This window comes from Ovis aries, chromosome 26, assembly GCF_016772045.2.
Source record: "Ovis aries strain OAR_USU_Benz2616 breed Rambouillet chromosome 26, ARS-UI_Ramb_v3.0, whole genome shotgun sequence".
NCBI lineage: Eukaryota > Metazoa > Chordata > Mammalia > Artiodactyla > Bovidae > Ovis > Ovis aries.
Genome location: NC_056079.1, coordinates 20145168 through 20167844, shown reverse-complemented (window position 1 = coordinate 20167844; position 22677 = coordinate 20145168). Strand labels below are relative to the sequence as shown.

The 22677-nt window shown below is 38.9% G+C and overlaps 1 protein-coding gene across 3 annotated transcripts in view; it reads right to left on the bottom strand.

Moving 5' to 3' along the window:
- The window catches only part of MSR1 (macrophage scavenger receptor 1), an 85375-nt gene that overhangs the window by 1027 nt on the left and 61671 nt on the right, over nt 1-22677 (bottom strand). For all 3 annotated transcript variants that reach the window (XM_012105831.4, XM_060407054.1, XM_004021736.4), the window contains exon 9: nt 12577-12765. In XM_012105831.4, the coding sequence (XP_011961221.3) occupies nt 12577-12765 (189 nt within the window). The remainder of the gene's footprint in view (nt 1-12576; nt 12766-22677) is intronic.

Genomic DNA, 22677 nt, shown 5'->3' with positions numbered 1-22677 from the left:
TACAGACTTTTATGAAATCATAGATTAACTAATTATTGGTTTTCTCCAAGGATTTAATAAACTAATTTTATTTTTAAAAATAAGGAAGGGAATAAGCTTTCCTAACAATGGATATATGCTATAACTTAATGATCTAAACATGTCTGGTAGGAGGTTTATCCAGAACATAAGCAATCCTGCAGTTCTTTTCTTAGCTTCCTGTGTGTTGCAGTCTGCATGTGTCTGGTCTACCAGGTATATTATCTATTTTTAATTAAACTAAGACTAACACGATCAGCAAAGGGCTTACAAACTATCCTGCAAGAAGACTACAGATTATTAATTGCAAACACAAGCAAACAAGAAAATGGCAGAGGTAACACTTATACTCTTTGTCTGGCATCTTCCTCAGACACATTAGAAGGAAAAACAGGCTGTCAGCATAGGCTACCTAGAAGATAATTAACTAAACAAACTTAACTGCCACTTTCAAGATAAGAACATTATTTTATCAGTGAATAAGAAAACAACTTTTTTCTTTTTTTAAGGAATTCATGGCAAGAAAAGATAACTTTAAAATGAATGGCAATGTTTTTCTGATATTCTCTAAAGATTTTTTTAAGTGTATCAGGTATAACAGTTTTTTCTTTCATACTTAAGACACTTGGACTTTGGACTCAGAGGGAGAGGGAGAGGGTGGGATGATTTGGGAGAATGACATTCTAACATGTATACTATCATGTGAATTGAATCGCCAGTCTATGTCTGACGCAGGATGCAGCATGCTTGGGGCTGGTGCATGGGGATGACCCAGTAAGATGTTATGGGGAGGGAGGTGGGAGGGGGGTTCATGTTTGGGAATGCATGTAAGAATTAAAGATTTTAAAATTTAAAAAATAAAAAACTAAAAAAAAAAAAAAGACACTTGGGAACAGACTCTTTGAAAAACTTACAAATGAATGATCCTATTTGGTTTTGTTAAACATATAATATTGCAAACCTGATGAATTTTCAAGAACATTTCATGTCACCAAGAAACTGATGATTTAGCAGTGAAATTCCAATAAACACCTTTGTAAAACTGTGGATGGTAAATAAATATCTTAATACTGTAAGTATAATCAATAATGCACTTTTTCCATTTGGATCAATATGATGTTAAAGGGTTCTCTTTCAGTCACAAGAACTATATAAAGCATGTTTAGAAGCAAATTCAAAACCTAGAAACATACCTCTGTGTAGCTCTAAAAGCTAAATGAAGATTTGCTTTTTACAGAGGAATATAAAATGGCACATATAATTCCATTACTCTTAACTGATTTTTCAAATAATCTGTGAGTTAAATAAAAGTTAATAATATATGCATGACTAGTGTATATAATTGTATAGTAGTGGACAGGGAGGCCTGGCGTGCTGTGGTTCACGGGGTCACAAAGAGTCGGACACGACTGAGTGACTGAACTGATGTGCCTATAATATACAACTAAATTAGCAGATACTGGAAATTTTGTAACCATGATGTGGATTATATTTGACCAAAGCTTAAAAAATGAATGAAGGTTTTTCATATATTGAAAAGATGTAATGCCATATAGTGGGGGCATCATGAAATGTATGATGGATTAAAACAGTGAATGGTCTTCTGGCATCTGTAACAGAGGAGGAGGACTCTTTGGGAAGATTGGATAGGAAGCTAGGACCATGCTATGAACATTTTTGGATTGTATAAGTCACCAAAAAAATAACATCATCAGAACTATATTTTAGAATTGTAAGACTGGCAAAAATGTGGAAGATGGATTGAAGAAGAAAAAAAATCTATAAGCTAAAGGAGCACTTCATAGGATGTTTACATAGACATTTTCTGTAAAAACATGTTTTTATTTACTTTTAGAAATAGGAAATTATAAGTTCCATATATAAAATAAATAAGTGCACTTACTTAATTTTTGAATAATTTGTGCCTTCACTAGAAATATCCAAATAAAGAATATATTAATAATATTTAGGTTTACATTATCAAAGTAACTGGGAATAGTATATTTTTCATTTCACATAGTAGTAATTAAATCATTAGTATCCAAATAATGTCTCTATTAGACAAGCAAAGGTTTTCCTGGGCTGATCAATTATGAGTAGCAACTTGGAGAGCTCAATTAGTTTATGAAATGTTTATAAGAGTAATAAGCCTTTTCAATTTGAATTTTTAAGGTAGATAAAAAGGAAAAAAGATTAGAGGAATATGATCTTAAAATCAGAAGCCTGACCAGTAATACTCTTTGGTTTTCAAATTGCTCTTACTACGTATATTGTGGTCCGTTTTGTGTTTGTGAGTAATTGTGTTTATGAGCACATTTGTGTGTGTATGTGCATTTATTTTAAATATATAAGGTCTATCTAAACTTTTCCGAAACTGACCCAAAGAGCTACTCAACAAGATAAGCAAATAACAACAAGTGGACAAATAATAAAGCCATTTCCCTGCTAACATGGAAGGGAGCCAAAACAGCGGGGCATTTATAAATTGTATTTATGAGTTCAGTTCAGTTTAGTTCAGTTGCTCAGTCATGTCCGACTTTTTGCAACCCTATGGACTGCAGCATGCCAGGCCTCCCTGTTAATCACCAACTCCCAGAATTTACTCAAGTTCACATCCATTGAGTCGGTAATGCCATCCAACCATCTCATCCTCTGTCGTCCACTTCTCCTCCCACCTTCAATCTTTCCCAGCATCAGGGTCTTTTCCAATGAGTCAGTTCTTCACATCAGGTGGCCAAGGATTGGAGTTTCAGCTTCACCATCAGTCCTTCCAATGAATACTCAGGACTGATTTCTCTTAGGATGGACTGGTTGGACCTCCTTGCAGTCCAAGGGACTCTCAAGCATCTTCTCCAACACCATAGTTCAAAAGCATCAATTCTTCAGTGCTCAGCTTTCTTTATAGTCCAACGCTCACTTCCATACATGACTACTGGAAAAACCATAGCTTTTATGACAAAGTAATGCCTTTGTTTTTTAATATGCTGTCTGCTGCTGCTGCTGCTAAGTCACTTCAGTTGTGTCCAACTCTGGGACCCCATAGACGGCAGCCCACCAGGCTCCCCTGTCTCGGGGATTCTCCAGGCAACAACACTGGAGTGGGTTGCTATTCCCTTTTCCAATGCATGAAAGTGAAAAGTGGAAATGAAGATGCTCAGTCGTGTCCAACTCTTAGCAATCCCATGGACTGCAGCCTACCAGGCTCCTCCATCCATGGGATTGTCTAGGCAAGAGTACTGGAGTGGGTTGCCATTGCCTTCTCCAAATATGCTGTCTAGGTTGGTCATAACTTTACTTCCAAGGAGCAAGCATCTTTTAATTTCATGGCTGCAGTCACCATCCACAGTGATTTTGGAGCCCAAAAAATTAAAGTCTGTCACTGTTTCCATTGTTTCCCCATCTATTTGCCATGAAGTGATGGGACCAGATGCCATGATCTTAGTATTCTGAACACTGCACTTTAAGCCAACTTTTTCACTTCTTTCACTTTCATCAAGAGGCTCTTTAGTTCTTCTTTGCTTTCTGCCATAAGGGTGGTGTCATGTGCATATCTGAGGTTACTGATATTTTTCCCGGCAATCTTGATTCCAGCTTGTGCTTCACCCAGCCTAGCGTCTCTCATGATGTACTCTGCATAGAAGTTAAATAAGCAGGGTGACAATATACAGCCTTGACGTACTCCTTTCCCAATTTGGAACCAGTCTGTTGTCCCATATACAGTTCTAACTATTGCTTCCTGACCTGCATACAGACTTCTCAAGAGACAGGTCAGGTGATTTGGTAGTCCCATCTCTTAAAGGATTTTCCGGAGTTTATCGTAATCCACACAGCCAAAGGCTTTGGTGTACTTATAAAGGAGAAATAGATGTTTTTTCGGCACTCTCTTGCTTTTTGATGATCCAACAATGTTGGTAATTTGATCTCTGGTTCCGCTGCTTGAACATCTGAAAGTTCATGGTTCACGTACTGTTGTAGCCTGGCTTGGAGAATTTTGAGCATTACTTTACTAGCATTGTGCAGTAGTTTGAGCACTCTTTGGCATTGCTTTCCTTTGGGATGGGAATGAAAACTGACCTTTATTAGTTTTGTAGCCACTGCTAAGCTTTCCAAATTTGTTGGCATATTGAGTGCAGCACTTTCACAGCATCATCTTTTAGGATTTGAAATAGCTCAGTTGGAATTCCATCACCTCCACTTGCTTTGTTGCTTCCTAAGGCCCACTTGACTTTGCATTCCAGGATGTCTGGCTCTAGGTGAGTGATCATACCATCGTGATTCTCTGGGTTGTGAAGATCTTTTTTGAAAGGGTTGTTATTTATTATAACTTATATGAATAAGCATGAGTGAAACTTTTGGTTTTGTAGTGATTGAGAGCGTGAGAACAGCATGGTTCTGTGGCCTCTGCACCCTGGGGACTGTGATGCTTTCATTCTACAATTCGTAGATCTTATCACCAGATTTATATCTCAGCAGTGCAGAATTTTTACAATCCAACAAAAGAGAATTAAGTATGAGGATCCTCTCAATAGCTGAAGCATCCAGAAGGGCCATCCCTACAGGGGCAACTCAAGACAGATATTATTCAGTCAATGCACTGCCATGTGAGTCTAAGTTTCTAGAAACCATAGTAGGGAAATTCATGAATATTAGAATGACAAAGGTGCAGTAAAAAAATAAAAATGAACATGTAAGCCCACTGTTTGAAGGATTTATTGTGTGGCAGAAAATAGTCAAAGTACTTTTGAGCTGTTACCTTACTAAATTCTCCATCTTAAAAAGTTAATAAATGCTATTTTGGGGTCATGATACTGTTATGGAAAGTGAAAGTCAGAGAGAGGAAGTCACTTTGCCCTATCACATAGCTAGTGCATGATGGAGCCAGTATTCCCACCCTGGGTCTGCCTAGTGCCAGGGCCTTTCATCAGAGATTTACTGCAGTCCCTTGCATCACTGAGTTGTGTTTGTGTGCTCAGTCATGCCCAGCTCTTTGCAGCCCCACGGACTGCAGCCCTCCAGGCTGCTCTGACCACGGGATTCCCCAGGCAAGAACACTGGAGTGGGTTGCCATGCCCTCCTCCAGGGGATCTTCCCGACCCAGGAATCAAACTCACATCTCTTATGTCTCCTGTATTGGCAGGAGGATTCTTTACCACTGCACCACCTGGGAAATCTCCCTTGCATTATTAGATTCCATCATTTAACAAATCTCCTTTCAGTGCCTATATGAGTGAACAAAATCAGAATCCATCCTCTCTTGGACTGACTTTCTAGTGAAGACCTTTGTTTTAGGTGAATGCAGCAACTGAGGTCACATAGATAATTAGTGGCAAAGCTGATTCCTGTATTTAGAACGCTTAACTCATGCATGCATGATAAGTTGCTTCAGTCGTGTCTGACTCTGTGTAACCCTGTGGACCATAGTCCCTCAGGCTCCTCAGGTTCATGGGACTCTCCAGGCAAGAATACTGGAGTGGATTGCCATGCCCTCCTCCAGGGGATCTTCCTGACCCAGGGATCAAACCCATGTCTCTTAAGTCTCCTGCACTGGCAGGCAGGTTCTTACCACTAGCGCCACCTGGGAAGCTCCCACTAACCTCATATTACAATGTTTTCCCATTGAGAACACATAGATGTGATAAATATTTTAGTAACTCTGGTGTTATGCTATACAGAAAAGATTCAGGCACAGTGAACATACTGGGTCTTTTCATATGTAATTTTACAAATTTATTTCTAATAACTTTGTAAAATATTGGCAATTATTTCCATTTCACTGATAAATAAATTGAGACTCAGAAAGGCTGTGTGATTTTCTCAGAGTAACAGAGAAAACAGGGGCAAGCAACAGAACATGATGACATTTAAAACTTGGTGCTATTCACTGACTATAGAGAAGACCAAATAGAGTTATAAAAATTACTTTCAAGTATTTGCTATTTTATTTTTATATTAATATATTCAGGACTATCAACACTAAGGAAAAATTTATTTAATACTTACTTCCCATCTTCTTCCAAATTGTTTTCTGCATTAAAAATTAATGCCAAGGTAGAATAAAATTCATAAAATTTTATCTTCATATGCACTTCAAAGATTAAAAAACAGATCTGTTTTTATTTCTGTAGGTAACGACAGTTACTGAAGGACTTTTGTCATTGCTGCTGTCCTTGGTATTTTTTTGCCTCTGAGCAATCCTTGCTACTAGCGGAAACCATGAAAAATTGATATATGTATTTTAGGGATGATTTTATTCTCTAATCCTACCTGTTTATCATCTATTTTTCTATCTATCTAAACATCTATATAGCTACAATTTCCTTTACAATGTGAAAGCTGTATAGGAAGGAAAAACTGATTTTGTGTTTCTGAAAGCAGACAACAAAAACTGTCGTCCATGGCTTCTGGAGTTTTATGAGCTTGGTTTGTGATGCTTAACAGTGTGCTTGACAGATGATACCATTTCTTCTTAATACCTCTTTAAAACAAGACAAATATTGATATTTCTTTGAGGGACTTGAGTTTCTTTAATCTTTTGTAACCATTGCTTTTATTTTTAAAAAGTATTCATATTTCAAACAGTAGCCAGATACACAGTGACATGATGAGATTTGAGATTAGCTGCTGAATAAGATAAGTGAAGAAGCAAAAAATCACTAATGGTTAAAGCCTCTGAATGAATTTTAATTACATCCAGTCAAGGCTGGGTGACATGCATTTATATCACTTTTTAGACTTCTAGTTGGGAAGTGCTTTGTTAACAGCTTCTTCTTTGAGAAAAGCATTATGCTTTTTTATTTTTTTTTTAAGGGAGTGGGGTGTCCAATGTTAAAAATGAAGTGGAATCAGAATAGAGAGTGAGTAAACTTAGATTATAGTTCTAGATTCTAGTTTTGGGGTTCTGGAGAAGCCACTTATTTTCTCTGTTTTATTATATATGCAGAATAGAGGGGTGGGGCTGAAATAGCTCTGATTTCATTTACTTTTACAATTCTAAGATTTTGAAGAAGGAAGCTCTTTAGAGATGAGGTTTTTAAGGTTAAAGAACTTAGAAGGACTTTCTGTCCAGTGGAGAGACAAGGTAAGGGATGAAGGTTGACCCCTGCCTCACAATCACCATAACAGCTATGGAAATGTGGGTGTTTTGTGACAGTTCTGTCAGATTTCCTTAGTTTTCTAGGAAGAATGGGGCTATAATACCTTTCTCATAAGCACTGTGAGCACTAAATGAGATTGCATAGTAAACACTTGATAAACAATATTATTTCATACTTAGTATTTCTCTGTTAGATAAGCAATAGAACAGACATGTTGCGAACTCTATTAGGCTCTATGAAAGTGAAAGTGATAGTGTTAGTAGCTCAGTTGAATCTGCTAGTCTCCTCTGTCCATAGAGTTCTTCAGGCAAGAATACTGGAGTGGGTAGCCACGCCCTTTCTCTAGAGGCTCTTCCTGACCTAGGGATCGAACCCAAGTCTCCTGCATTCCAGGCAGATTCTTTATCATCTGAGCCACCAGGGAAGCCCTGCTTCTATACCAGCTTCCATAACATCTAACACAGAAACATCTGGAAGCTTTCAGTGCACAGGGATCAGTATGTAAGAATCGGCAGTTCTAATCTATTGATATATTTAATTTATCTTTGAGATTGTTTTTACTCCCAATCACTAAGGGATAGTTCAGAGACACAGAGTTTTCTTTTTGATCTCCTTCAGTTTAGTTTTATAATTCTTAAAATGCCACTCAGAAAACTGAATATGGAACGTGAAAGGGGTAATGTACAAAAGATAGCATTTATGTTTAGAATTTTCTTCTGTTTCTGCTTTTACATTTGGAGCTTCAGCACCAACTCCTTTAAATTTAGGAGAAGATGAGGTGGCTGCTCCAGAACCAGTTCTTAGTTCGTTCATTAGCCTAAAGGCTCAGACATGCCTGGAACAAATTCCCAGACTACCACCATCCCCTGATAAAGCTCATCCAAGTTTGCTACAAGGAGCCCACTGGGAGAGAAGAGGCTCCCTCCCGCCTCCTTGCTCCAGGCAACAGCAAGCACCAGAAGCTTCTCAGTGCTTCTTTAACATTTTTTGTCTCCTCAGGAAAAAGAAAGAACATTCCACTTGATGCAAAAGGTGCATCCAGATGAAAGAACCCATTTAAAGGAGTGAGCTTTAAGCTTTGTTCCTATGAATCATTTTACTTGCAACACTAATTGTTCTTAAAAAGCTATTAAGGATTATCTCTAACAAGCCAGGTTTGCTACTTTAAAATGAGAAGGAAAAAAAAAAAAAAAAAAAGGAGAGTGGGAGACTGTGTCCAGAAAATGGTATTCTTCCTTTAACAGGAGAATTATACAAAGGAGATAAATTTAAACTTTCACCTTCTTGTTTCAATTTTGATAATAATGTACCATATAGCATTAATCTGATTCTTCTTACTTTCCTATGAGAATGACATACAATTAAAACTTTAATATACCTTCCTCCTCTTCTCTGCTCTACACCTCCCCACTCATACTTCTCTTTGCCTGCTTCTCTTTTGCAGTCAAAATTGCTTTCTCGTTTACCTCCTGAGTAAAACTGTAAATTTAAAATGGGAAAAGGAAGAGTTTAAACAGCTTCACATGAAATGATGGTTTGCCATGACTAATCCAGAATCAGTTTATGTTGTAAGCCTGTTTCTTAAAATACAATGTACACTGAAGCAGATCATGAAGTTCATTTTTCAGATTCTTTTTCTTCAGAACAAATCACCTCAGTTCTATTTTTTCTCCCAGCCCACCTTGCTTTACTATTTTAAAATTCTTATCATCATTCTTCAGTTGTTTGGGGGTGAATCTCCACAGAGAGCTGAAACAGCGCTGGGTGTGTGTGTGCAGCAGAGCGGGGACCTTACTAGAGAATGTTACACAGAATGTTCTTAAGTCACACCTCCGTACTGCAGAAAACCACATTCAACTTTTCCACCCTTGGAACATCATGAATGTCACTCCACAATGTAACACCAATCTGACTTATCTACCTTTCAACTTTCAGCTTCTCTGGTGGCTCAAACAGTAAAGAATCTGCCTGCAATGCAGGGAACCTGGGTTTGATCCCTGGGTTGGGAAGATCCCCTGGAGAAGGGAACAGCTACCCACTCCAGTATTCTTGCCTGGAGAATTCCATGGACAGAGGAGCCTGGTAGGCTACAGTCCATGGCGTCACGAAGAGTTGGACATGACTTAGCGACTTTCACCTTTCAAAGAGGATGGTAAATATGTAATTATACAGTTAGTGGTCCTGCTCCCTGTGATCTTGTCACTTGTGAGCAATGCTGTGAGTCTGGCTTCAAACTGGGCACTTTCTAGACGCCACTTCTTTTCAGATTCAAAACAAATCTTTGCTGTTCAGTTGGTCCATCATGTTCGACTCTTTGCAACCCCATGGATGGCAGCACTTTGGGCTCCTCTGTCCTTTACCATCTCCTGGAGTTTGCTCAAACTTATGTCCATCAAGTCAGTGATGCTGCCCAACCATTTCATCCTCTGTCGTCCCCTTTTCCTCCCACCTTCAATCTTTCCCAGCATCAGGGTCTTTTCCAATGAGTCAGTTCTTTGCATCAGGTCGCTAAAGTACTGGAGTTTCAGCTTCAGCATCAGTCCTTCCAATGTATATTCAGGACTGATTTCCTTTAGGATGGACTGGTTGGATCTTCTTGCAGTCCAAGGGACTCTCAAGAGACTTCTCCAACACCACAGTTCAAAAGCATCAATTCTTTGGTGCTCGGCTTTCTTTATAGTCCAACTCTCACAACCATACATGACTACTGGAAAATCCATAGCTTTGACTAGATGGACCTTTGCTGGCAAAGTAATGTCTCTGCTTTTTAATATGCTGTCTAGGTTTGTCATAGCTTTTCTTCCAAGGAGCAAGTGTCTTTTAATTTTAATGTAAATACATAGCCTCACTGAAAATGGATGCCCATTTTAGAGAAGTAGTCAGTTATCTCGGAAAAATCTTGAGATGACTGTTTCCATATAGCCAAATGAATCATTTCACTTGAGACTAAACTCAATTGTTTCCTATTTAAATAATAAGCTTTTCTTTTTGGTTAGTATTTCAGAATATTTATTTTATTCCTTTCTTACCAGTGCTTTAGACTAGAAATCCCTAGAAGTATAAGCAAGAATGAATAAAATCTGGGGGGGAAAGAGTATTTTACTTGTGAAACTAGGCCTTCAAGTTAATGGAATCTTAGGATAATAGTCTCCAGTTGTGTATTGACTAAGGGAAAACAACTTTGAAATCTATAGCAAGGCTCCATATTCAGAAAAGGAATAGAGCCTGGGTATAACGTCTTATTCTGTTTCCTCCTACAGTTCATATTTGAAATGTTTTTTTATAAAATTATGTATTTTAAATAAATGGCCTTTCATCCTACAGATCTTAGTTACATAGAAATGGAATCTCTCTGAAAAGAACATTCTAGAAATTCAGATTGGCAGATTAGTCTTCCTAAACAATTAACTGATTCATTTGATTTTCTAGTGATGAAGAGTTGGGGATTTTTTTTTCTTTTTCCCTTCTCTGGGGGAAAAAAATAAATCTAGCTTATCAATGTTTAAAACATTTCATGTGGAAGTAAATTTTACAGGTACATGAATAATTTTAGTCTGACAATTTCAAGCTGAGGAAGTTCTGAAAGTGTAGTGTAAATGGAAAAATTTGGAAATTCCAAAAATCTATTTGGTGGTGGCAACTTATGGATATTTTCTATTTCCTTTGTTTCTTCTATTCAGAGCTTTAACACACAAATTAAAAACTGGTGACTAGGGGCTTAAACAAAACAGAACAGAAACTTTCACTATCACCACTTTCTTTCTGTCTTGTCTTTAGCCTCTTTATGAAGTTAAATTATCCTTCTGGTCTCTAAAGACTTTGGAATCTAGATTTCTTCAAAAATTCATCTCTTAAATCTGATACAATAAATTCATTTAGGTAAAGGAACAAAGGATATAACTGTGATCTATTATTAATACTGCTTATGTGTTTAGCACAATGCATGACAGAGAGTTATTCCTCAGTAAATTGTAGCATAATAGGACTAAACACAGGCTTCCCAGGTGACGCTAGTGGTAAAGGACCTGCCTGACAGTGTGGGAGACGTAAGAGATGTGGGTTCACTCCCTGGGTCAGGAAGATCTCCTGGAGGAGCAAACGGCCACCCGCTCCAGTTCTCTTACCTGGAGACTCCCATGGACAGAGGATTAACAATATGTTTCATGAATATATTTCATGAATTTAAGAAGTCTATCTTGTTTAGTCTTCTGATATAATAATTTGACATACTCCACTATTTTATCATTACACATAAGATCACCTGGTAATTGTTCAGTCGCCCAGTCATGTCCTACTCTTTATGAGTCACGGCCTGCAGCATACCAGGCATTCCTGTATTACCTACCTGGTAATGCTGCTATGTTATGTCTATAATTCTGCATCCAATCTCTATTGCCAATACCTCTCTAGAAGAATAACTAATGCAAGATGAAGGTGGTCAGGTCTTTCTCTCTTTTTTGGTTACCATCAACTTCAGAGATACTAGTTACTCATCACAGATGGACAGAAGAATAAATAAAGAGGAAATACTGACTTTAAAATTCTAGTTTATCTATATATGGCTACTTTCTCCTAACCTGTCCTTCAGAACTTATATATGTTTAATTATACATAAAATCTAATATAAGATGCCAGGGTAGGGGGAAAAAATGAGGTAGTAAAAATACCATGGGTAAACTTTCAAATATTTTATCCCCTGCAAATTTTCTCCCAAGCTCTTTCAATACATTCATAAAACATGTTACCAAGTCATCAGATGAAAATGCACAAATTTACACGCAGCATAAGAACTACGGGATTCAACCTCACATAGAGGGGAAAGTAACCTTTCCATTCCTATTTCCCATCACATTCCTTAGAGGAGAAGTCATAACTGGCAGGCTTAGAGAGCCCGTATAATTGCTCCTTTTTCTTTCAGAGTTTCTACTGCCCTTTCTGGAGAAGGAAGTGGAAACCCACTCCAGTATTCTTACTTGGACAATTCCATGGACACAGGAGCCTGGCGGGCTACAGTCCATGGGCTCGCAGAGAGTCGGGCAGGACTGAAACGACTCGCAGGGCGTGGTGGCTGGGAGGTAAACCCTGAAACCGGTACCCCGCCCCCCTCAGTTCCACAGAAGAGAGAATGGGGGAGCACGAGGCATTGCCCACAAGACCCAGAGAGGTCAGTGAGTGTCCCAGGAAGTCAGGCCTTGTCTATAACTGACTGCTTCCTGCTCTGCTTTGCCGATCATTTCCCGCATTTCCTCTGTTACATTTTCCACTAACCAATTCAGTCTAAAGGAAATGTAGACATTAAAAGGTGTCTAAGAGCATTTGTCTTTTCCTCAACTCTCTTTTCATTCCTACTTTCTGGGAAAGGCCTGTAAAAAAAAAAAAATTCTACTTCCTTTTCTATATGTTCCTGTCTCTACCTGATTATACGTATTGGAGAATGCTTACAATTCATTAAAAAATAACTTACCTTTTCCAAAATAAGCTCGCTTATGCACACTTTGAACACCTTTGTATCCCAAGCTCCTGCAGACGACCAGTCCTCCACGCAGTTCCCAGCGGTCGTCACACACCGTACCCCACTGGCCTTCGTGGAAAATCTCCACTCTGCCTTCGTGAGGGCCGCTGCCACCCACCAGTCGGACTGTATTAGATGGTCCTGTAACACAAATAAATAGGGTTTAATATTATAGATATGCACATACTGCTTTATAATGCTTTTTCTTAAAAGAAAAAAAGCACATTTTTCCAGTAAGTTCAATTATTGGAATAAGTATTAAACTTTCTAGCCCCACCTATTGGTCAAGACTTTAATTGCAAATAGTGTACATGGTCAAATCTGAAGAAAGCTCTTCTTACTTGTGAATCTCTTCCAGTAACTTTAAAATTTAACAGCTACAAGTCTGTTAATGTTATAGACATTTTATGATATTTTATAATATCATAAACATAAAAATAGACCAAATATCCCATTCTTCACCAAGATAAACAAAATAACTATAGTGACAACACTGATCTAGAAACAGCAAGGCTCTTCCTTGTTACAAGATCCCTGGATTTTATCCCAAAGTGTTTTTCTTGTTTTGTAAAAGGATTAATGAGATAGGGATCAGATAACTTTGCATATTTTGAGAAATTGGTAAAGAAATAAACTTTGGGAAGAAACATATCATGTCTATAATAGTAAAAGTAATTTTGCTCTGCAATGCCTAAGTAATGAAAATTCCCATACATGATGTAAACTTTTACAAAATCTTTACCATGTGCAGCAATTAAAGTGTCTCTTTGCCTTCTTTAAAAGCAACATATACATTTCAAACCCAAGAACAGGTAAATAAAGTGGCTAATCAGTATTACAAAAAGTTTCACTTAGAGTTAGAAAATTTCTTTAAATAACCTGTCCTATTCTAGTAAGTTTTTGCTTAAGAATATTTGGCTAAAAATGGGGAAACAGAAAAGACAGAAAGTAACTTTAAAAATTTATTTAGTGCTAAATAAAAATAACAATATTCTCTAATAATTTAAAAAGCCAATGAATTAAACACAATTCTACTTAAATATATCTTTTCAAATACAAGTTTAAAGAACATCATATTATAAAAAAGCACAATGTAACTGTTACAACAAAAGTATCTCTGTAATGTGAAAATGGAGTTTTAGGTTATGGGTTTTCAGAACTCAGTTACCTAAAGGAAGAGAACTTTTCTTTCTAATTTCAGTAAATTTTGTTGGAACAGTAATCCAACAATGTGTAGAGGAAAATAAGCCATTTCCTACAAGCCTGACTGAGCCACTCAGAAACAGGAAAAGCAAACAAATTAAATGTAGTGTTACAACTACCATTATTTTCTTGATTCTTTCAAAATGTTATTCAGTGCTAAATAATGAATTTATGCGATAATACCCAGGTGCATAAGCCCTTTTTCAGTTAATAAACATGAGTTATAAGCATTAAAAACATTTTTGAAAAAGGAAAATAGCTTGCTATTGCAGTATTCAAACTTTCAATTACTGAGTAACCCAATTGTTCACTGTAAATGCCTAAGAAAATATTAAATGATTCAGCAGCAGATTGTATAAAGTTTTAAACTACTAGAGTCATGTAATAGTAACTAGTGCCACTCCCAAGTGTTTAAATTTTACACAAGTAAGAAATACCTAAGCACAACATTTTTACCATGATTCTATGAAAAAACAGATGTCACATTCAAACACATGATTTTATGAGCTTGCCTTACTGCCCAAATAAGTGTACAGAAGTGTTCTCATTGTGGGTTCTTTCCCTCTTCAGTTCAGTTCAGTTGCTCAGTCCTGTCCAACTCCTTGCGACCCCATGAACTGCACCCGCCAGGCTTCCCTGTCCATCACCAACTCCTGGAGTCCACCCAAACCCATGTCCACTGAGTCGGTGATGCCATCCAACCATCTCATCCTCTGTTGTCCCCTTCTCCTCCTGCCCTCAATCTTTCCCAGCATCAGGGTCTTTTCCAATGACTCAGCTCTTCACATCAGGTGACCAAAGTATTGCAGTTTCAGCTTCAACATCAGTCCTTCCAATGAACATCCAGGACTGATTTCCTTTAGGATGGACTGGTTGGATCTCCTTGCAGTCCAAGGGACTCGTCAAGAGTCTTCTCCAACACCGCAGTTCAAAAGCATCAATTCTTCTGTGCTCAGCTTTCTTTATAGTCCAACTCTCACATCCATACATCACTTTCCCCCGTACATCTCTGAAAATGCCATTAAGGAACCTGGCTTGTTCTGGATCAGTGGTTCTCAAACTTTAGTTTGTGCTAGCTCAGGCTGCTACAACAAATATACCATGGACTGATGGGTTAAGCAATATTAATTTCTCACAGTTTTGGATGCTGGAAAGTCCAAAAAACAAGGTGCCGGCAGATTCAGGATGGGGTTTAGCCAACTTCTTGCAGCCAGCTGCCTCTTGTCTACTGTGCTCAGGTGGCCTTTCCTCAATGAATGTTCATGCAAAAAGAGAAGTAGAGAATAGCTCTCTGGTCTCTTCTTGTAAGGCTACTAATAGAGGAAAGCAGTAGAATGGGAAAGACTAGAGACACCAGGAAAATTTCTTCAGGAGAATTAGAGATACCAAGGGAACATTTCATGCAAAGATGGGCTCAATAAAGGACAGAAATGGTATGGACCTAACAGAAGCAGAATATATTAAGAAGAGGTGGCAAGAATACAGGGAAAACTACAGTAAAAAGATCTTAATGACCCAGATAACCACAATGGTGTAATCACTCACCTAGAGCCAGGCATCCTGGTGTGCAAAGTCAAGTGAGCCTTGGGAGGCATCACTACAAACAAAGCAAGTGGAGGTGATAGAATTCCAGTTGAGCTATGTCAAACCCTAAAAGATGATGCTGTGAAAGTGCTGCACTCAGTATGCTAGCAAATTTGGAAAACTCATCAGTGGCCACAGGACTTTAAAAGGTCAATTTTCATTCCAGTCACAGTGAAGGGCAATGCCAAAAAAGGTTCAAACTACCACCAACTGCACTCATCTCACACACTAGCAAAGTAATGCTTAAAATTCTCCAAGCCAGGCTTCAACTGTACATGAACCGAGAACTTCCAGATGTTCAAACTGGGTTTAGAAAAGGCAGAAGAACCAGAGATCAAATTGCCAACATGTGTTGGATCATTGAAAAAGCAAGAGAGTTCCAGAAAAACATCTACTTCTGCTTCACTATGCTAAAGCCTTTGACTGTGTGGATCAGAACAAACTGTAGAAAATCTTCAAAAGATGGGAATGCCAGACTACCTAACCTGCCTCCCGAGAAACCTGTATGCAGCCCAAGAAGCAACAGTTAGAACCAGACATGGAAGAAGGGACTGGTTCCAAATGGGGAAAGGAGTATGTCAAGGCTGTATATTGTCACCCTGCTTATTTAACTTATATGCAGAGTGAGTGAAGTGAAGTCTCTCAGTCGTGTCCGACTCTTTGCGACCCCATGGACTGTAGCCTACCAGGCTCCTCCATCCATGGGATTTTCCAGGCAAGAATACTGGAGTGGGTTGCCATTTCTACACCATGCAAAATGCCAGGATGGATGAAGCACATGCTGGAATCAAGATTGCCAGGAGAAATATCAATAGCCTCAGATATGCAGATGACACCACCTGTATGGCAGAAAGCAAAGAGGAACTAAAGAGCCTCTTGATGAAAGTGAAAGAGGAGAATTAAAAAGCTGGCTTAAAACTCAACATTCAGAAAACTAAGATCATGGCATCCGATCCCATCGCTTCATGGCAAAAAGATGGGGAAGCAATGGAAACAATGAGAGATTTTATTTTCTTGGGCTCCAAACTCACTGTAGTTGGTGACTGCAGCAATGAAATTAAAAGCACCTTGCTCCTTGGAAGAAAAGCTATGACAAACCTAGATAGCATACTAAAAAGCAGGGACATTACTTTGCCAGCAAAGGTCCATCTAGTCAAAGCTATGGTTTTTCCAGTAGTCATGTATGAATGTGAGAGTTGGACCATAAAGAAGGCTGAGTGCCAAATAATTGATGCTTTTCAACTGCGGTTTCAAGAAAACTCTTGAGAGTCCCTTAGACTGCAAGGAGATCCAACCAGTCAATCCTAAAGGAGTTCAATCCTGAATATTCATTGGAAGGACTGATGCTGAAGCTGAAGCTCCAATACTTTGGCCATCTGATGTGAAGAACTGACTCATTAGAAAAGACCTTGATGCTGGTAAACATTGAAGTTGGGAGGAGAAGGGGGTGACAGAGGATGAGATGATTGAATGGCATCACCAACTCAACGGACATAAGTTTGAGCAAGCTCTGGGAGTTGGTGATGGACAGGGAAGCCTGGTGTGCTACAGTCCATGGAATTGCAAAGAGTCAGACATGACTGAGCAACTGAACTGAACTGAATCCCATGACAGGGACCTCCTGACCTCACTTAAACCTAATTAGCTCCTTAAAAGTCTACCTCCAAATACCATCACATTAGAGTTTCAGTATATAAATATATGAGGAGGGGGGTTCAAAGACTGTTGGTCTCACACCCAGAGTTTCTGATACAGTAAGTTTTGAGTAGAACCCAAGAATCTGTGCTTTGTACAAGTTCCCAGGGACTTCCCTGGTGGTCCAGTGGTTAAGACTTCCTTTTCCCATGCAGGGGGTATGGGTTTGATTTGTGGTTGGGGAGCTGAGATCTCACATACCTTGTGGTTCAGAAAAACAAATCAAACAAAACAAAACCACAATACAGAAGTAATATTGTAACAATGCAATAAAGTCTTTAACAAGTGGTCCACATTAAACACACACACACACACACACACACACACACACACAGACAAGTTCCCAAGTGATGCTGATGCTATTAGGTTCCATACTTTGAAAACCACTAACCTAAAGATCATGTTATACATTTTAAAGAGAAAACATGTTATATAAGAAACAACTATTGATGCTTGTATTCAATATTTTGACCTCATTTATTAGAAAAAGAATGGCTTGTAGATTTCTTCCAAATTCCCTGTGCTTGTAGGATTTTAATGGAGATTTAATTCCTTAGTGCCAAATACGTCTGCACATGCCTATGCTTATCTCTCACTTAAATATTTTGAGTTATAAATCAATTGCTGGTAGCTGATCACACTTTGATGATCCCTGATCATCTCTGAACTAATAGAATGAAAAGAAGCAGATCAACAGATTCATTCAAGTGTAAGTATCACACATGCAACTACTCCGTTTTGGAAAAAAGTTCATTTTATCATTTTGAAGAGCCTCAATCACAGCATGTTTCTCTATAAGATGGTAGATCAGAATTTTCCATGAATGTGGATGTAAATAATGCCTTAGCATCACACTAATATAGTCAGACAGATATTTTTTTCTTTCCTAATTGGGAAACTTTTGCCTTGTACTTAAGATTTCAGAAGAGTAATTTTTATGAATTTTTTTTCTGAGTCATTATCTTAATTCCCTTCTTAACTTTATTAAATGTAGATTTTTCTTCTAGAGTCAAATCACAGAAACACAGATAAACACTATGTGCCCACTTCGTGACCCTCTATATTAGTTATTACTTTGGAATTGGCTAAAAACAGAAACACAAATCAAAATGGGAAGAACTCCCCATGTCAAAGACCACAGGATTCTCTCAGAACTCAGTGATGCGAGAGTAGTCAGGCATCCGGACCAGCTAAATCAAGACTTGAACCTGCTCAGGACTCTCTCCAACTGTTATCCAAGAGTCTCTGTTATGTTGCTTCATTCTTTTCTTTAATTGCCAGCTGGATATCTTTCTTCTTCAGTGAACATGTCTGTTATTACTCTTAAATTTATATTTTACATTCTCTTTCTTACAGACAATTCTAAAATAGGAAGTCCTCTGATGGCCTAGTTTGGGTGAGATTCCATCTATGGACTCAACAGCTTGGGCTAAAGACATGGTCAGTTGTGTTCACATGGCATTCTTGGAATGGGGGAAGGAGAGAGGCATTTCCTGTGGAAGGTGAGTTTTGAGCAAAGACAGAAAGCCCAGTTCATAAGACACTTTAATAACCTTGGTGTATTTATGATTAATAATTGTTCTATATGTTTAGCCTTGTGTTCTTTTTCATATCCCTGACTGTAGAATATAACTGAAATTAAAAATGCAAGAGTTAGATAATCTGGATGCTACCTCTTCCTCTGACTCTGTTCATGTGAGCTATTAGACAGTTTAATCTCTAAGACCAAATTCTCCAACTGTTAAGAAAGAGTACATGATATTTCCTCTTTTACTTAAACACATCTAAACACAACTTCTTTGTGCCAGGCATTTTCCTTGGTTTTCTATGAATTATTTGAATAAAGCATGTATCCTGACCTCAAGACTCAAGTATTTCTGAGGTTATTATGATGCTTAGTTTTGTAACAGGAGGAAAAGGGGCAGGGCACAACTTTGGAAAGAATTACATAGCACAGTAAAACTCATTCAGTTGTGTCTGACTCTTTGCAGCCCCATGGACTATAGTCCATGGACTTCTCCAGCCCAGAATACTAGAGTTGGTAGCCTTTTCCATCTCCAGGGGATCTTCCCAACCCAGGGATTGAACTCAGGTCTCCCACCTTGCAGGAGGATTCTTTACCAGCTGGGCCACAAGGGGAGCCCAAGGACACTGAAGTTGGTAGCCTATCCCTTCTCCAGCAGATCTTCCTGACCCTGGAATCAAACTGGGGTTTACTGCACTGCAGGAGGATTCTTTACCAACTTAGCTATCAGACATAGACCAAGGACATCAAATGGCTTCAAGATGGCAGACAAAGTCAGCTTTGATTAGACCTTGATCATCAATCATCAAGCTAAATGTCACACCCAGAGGCACCATGACAGTTCCAAGGTACTGTCAAAAGACTAAAGAGTGGGTGGTGGCTGATTTCTTGGAAATCTCCACCACTTCCAAAAAATAGTTGGAATAATTTTCCCACTCATTAGCATATGAAATTACCAAACCTATAAAATGAACCATGCCACATTTGTGCAGAAAATCCTATAGTCTTCCAAACGAGATTAGTGGAGACTTTTCAGTTCAGTTCAGACACTCAGTCATGTCCGACTCTTTACAACCCCATGGACTGCAGCATGTCAGGCTTCCCTGTCCATCACCAACTCCTGGAACTTATACAAACTTATACAAACTCATGTCCATCGAGTCAAGGATGCCATCCAACTATCTCATCCTCACCCTTCTCCTCCCGCCTTCAATCTTTCCCAGCATCAGGGTCTTTTCCAATGAGTCAGCTCTTCGCATCAGGTGGCCAAAGTATTGCAGTTTCAGCTTCAGAATCAGTCCTTCCCAACAATATTCAGGACAGATTTCATTTAGAATGGACTGGTTGGATCTCCTTGCAGTCCAAGGGACTCTTCAAGAGTCTTCTCCAATACCACAGTTCAAAAGCATCAATTCTTCGGCCCTCAGCTTTCTTTACAGTCCAACTCTCACATCCATACATGACTACTGGACAACCATAGCTTTGACTAGATGGATTTTTGCTGGCAAAGTAATGTCTCTGCTTTTTAATATGCTGTCTAGGTTGCTCATAGCTTTTCTTCCAAGGAGCAGTTCAGTTCAGTTCAGTCCAGTCAATCAGTCGTGTCTGACCCTTTGCGACCCCCCTTTGCGACCACAGCATGCCAGGCCTCCCTGTCCATCACCATCTCCTGGAGTTTACCCAAACTCACATCCATTGAGACGGTGATACCATCCAACCATCTTATCCTCTGTTGTCCCCTTCTCCTCCCACCTTCAATCTTTCCCAGCATCAGGGTCTTTACAAATGAGTCAGCTCTTCGCATCAGGTGACCAATGTATTGCAGTTTCAGCTTCAACATCAGTCCTTCCAATGAACTCCCAGGACTGATCTCCTCCAGGATGACTGGTTGGATCTCCTTGCAGTCCAAGGGACTCTCAAGAGTCTTCTCCAACACCACAGTTCAAAAGCATCAGTTCTTTGGTGCTCAGTTTTCTTTATAATTCAACTCTCACACCATAAATGACTATTGGAAAAACCACAGCCTTGATGAGATGGACCTTTGTGGACAAAGTAATGTTTCTGCTTTTTAATATGCTGTCTAGGTTGGTCATAACTTTCCTTCCAAGCAGTAAGCATCTTAATTTCATGGCTGCAATCACCATGTGCAGTGATTTTGGAGCCCCCCAAAATAAAGTCAGCCACTATTTCCACAGTTTCCCCATCTACTTGCGATGAAGTGATGGGACCAGATACCATGATCTTTGTTTTCTGAATGTTGAGCTTTAAGCCAACTTTTTCACTCTCCTCTTTCACTTTTATCAAGAGGCTCTTTAGTTCCTCTTCACTTTCTGCCATAAGGGTGGTGTCATCTGCATATCTGAGGTTATTGATATTTCTCCTGGCAATCTTGATTCCAGCTTGTGCTTCCTCCAGTCCAGCGTTTCTCATGATGTACTCTGCATATAAATTAAATAAGCCTGGTGACAATATACAGCCTTGATGTATTCCTTTTCCTATTTGGAACCAGTCTGTTATTCCATGTCCAATTCTAACTGTTGCTTCCTGACCTGCATAGATGTTTCTCAAGAGGCAGGTTAGGTAGTCTGGTATTCCCATCTCTTTCAGAATATTCCACAGTTTGTTGTGATCCACAGAGTCAAAGGCTTTGGCATAGTCAATAAAGCAGAAGTAGATGTTTTTCTGGAACTCTCTTGCCTTTTTGTTGATCCAACAGATGTTTGCAATTTGATCTCTGGTTCCTCTGTCTTTTCTAAATCCAGGTTGAATATCTGGAATTTCACAGTTCATGTATTGTTGAAGCCTGACTTGGAGAATTTGAAGGATTACTCTGCTAGTGTGTGAGATGAGTGCAATTGTGTGGTAGTTTGAACATTCTTCGGCATTGCCTTCTTTGAGATTGGAATGAAAACTGACCTTTTCCAGTCCTGTGGCCACTGCTTAGTTTTCCAAATGTGCTGACATATTGATTGCAGGACTTTCACAGCATCATCTTTTATGATTTGAAATAGCTCGACTGGAATTCCATCCCCTCCACTCACTTTGATCATAGTGATGATTCCTCAGGCCCACTTGACTTCACATTCCAGGACATCTGGCTCTAGGTGAATGATCACACCATCATGGTTATCTGAGTCATGAAGATCTTTTTTGTACAGTTCTTCTGTGTATTCTTGCCATCTCTTATTATCTTCTGCTTCTGTTAGGTCCATACTGTTTCTCTCTTTTATTGAGCCCGTCTTTGCATGAAACATTCCCTTAGTATCTCTAATTTTCCTGAAGAGATCTCTAGTCTTTCCCATTCTATTGTTTTCCTCTATTTCTTTGCATTGAATGCTGAGCAAGCCTTTCTTATCTCTCCTTGCTATTCTTTGGAATTCTACATTCAGATGGATATATCTTTCCTTTTCTCCTTTGCCTTTCCCTTCTCTTCTTTTCTCAGCTATTTGTAAGGCCACCTCAGACAACAATTTTGCCTTTTTACTTTTCTTTTTCTGGGGATGGTCTTGATCAGTGTCCCTGCACAGTATCATGAACCTCTGTCCATAGTTCTTCAGGCACTCTATCGGATCTTATCCCTTGAATCTATTTGTCACTTCCAGTGAATAATCATAAGGGATTTGACTTAGGTCATACCTGAATGGTCTAGTCGTTTTCTCTACTTTCTTCAATTTAACTCTGAATCTGGCAATAAGGAGTTCATGATCAGAGCCACAGTCAGCTCCTGGTCTTGTTTTTGCTGACTTTACGGAGCTTCTCCATCTTCGACTGCAAAGAATATAGTCAATCTGATTTCAGATTGACCATCGGGTGATGTCCATGTGTAGAGGCTTCTCTTGTGTTGTTGGAAGAGTGTGTTTACTATGACCAGTGTGTTCTCTTGGAAAAACTCGATTAGCCTTTGCCCTGCTTCATTTTTGTATTCCAAGGCCAAATTTGCCCATTACTCCAGGTATCTCTTTACTTCCTACTTTTGCAATCCAGTCCCCTATAATGAAATGGACATCTTTTTTGGGTGTTAGTTCTAGAAAGTCTTGTAGGTGTTC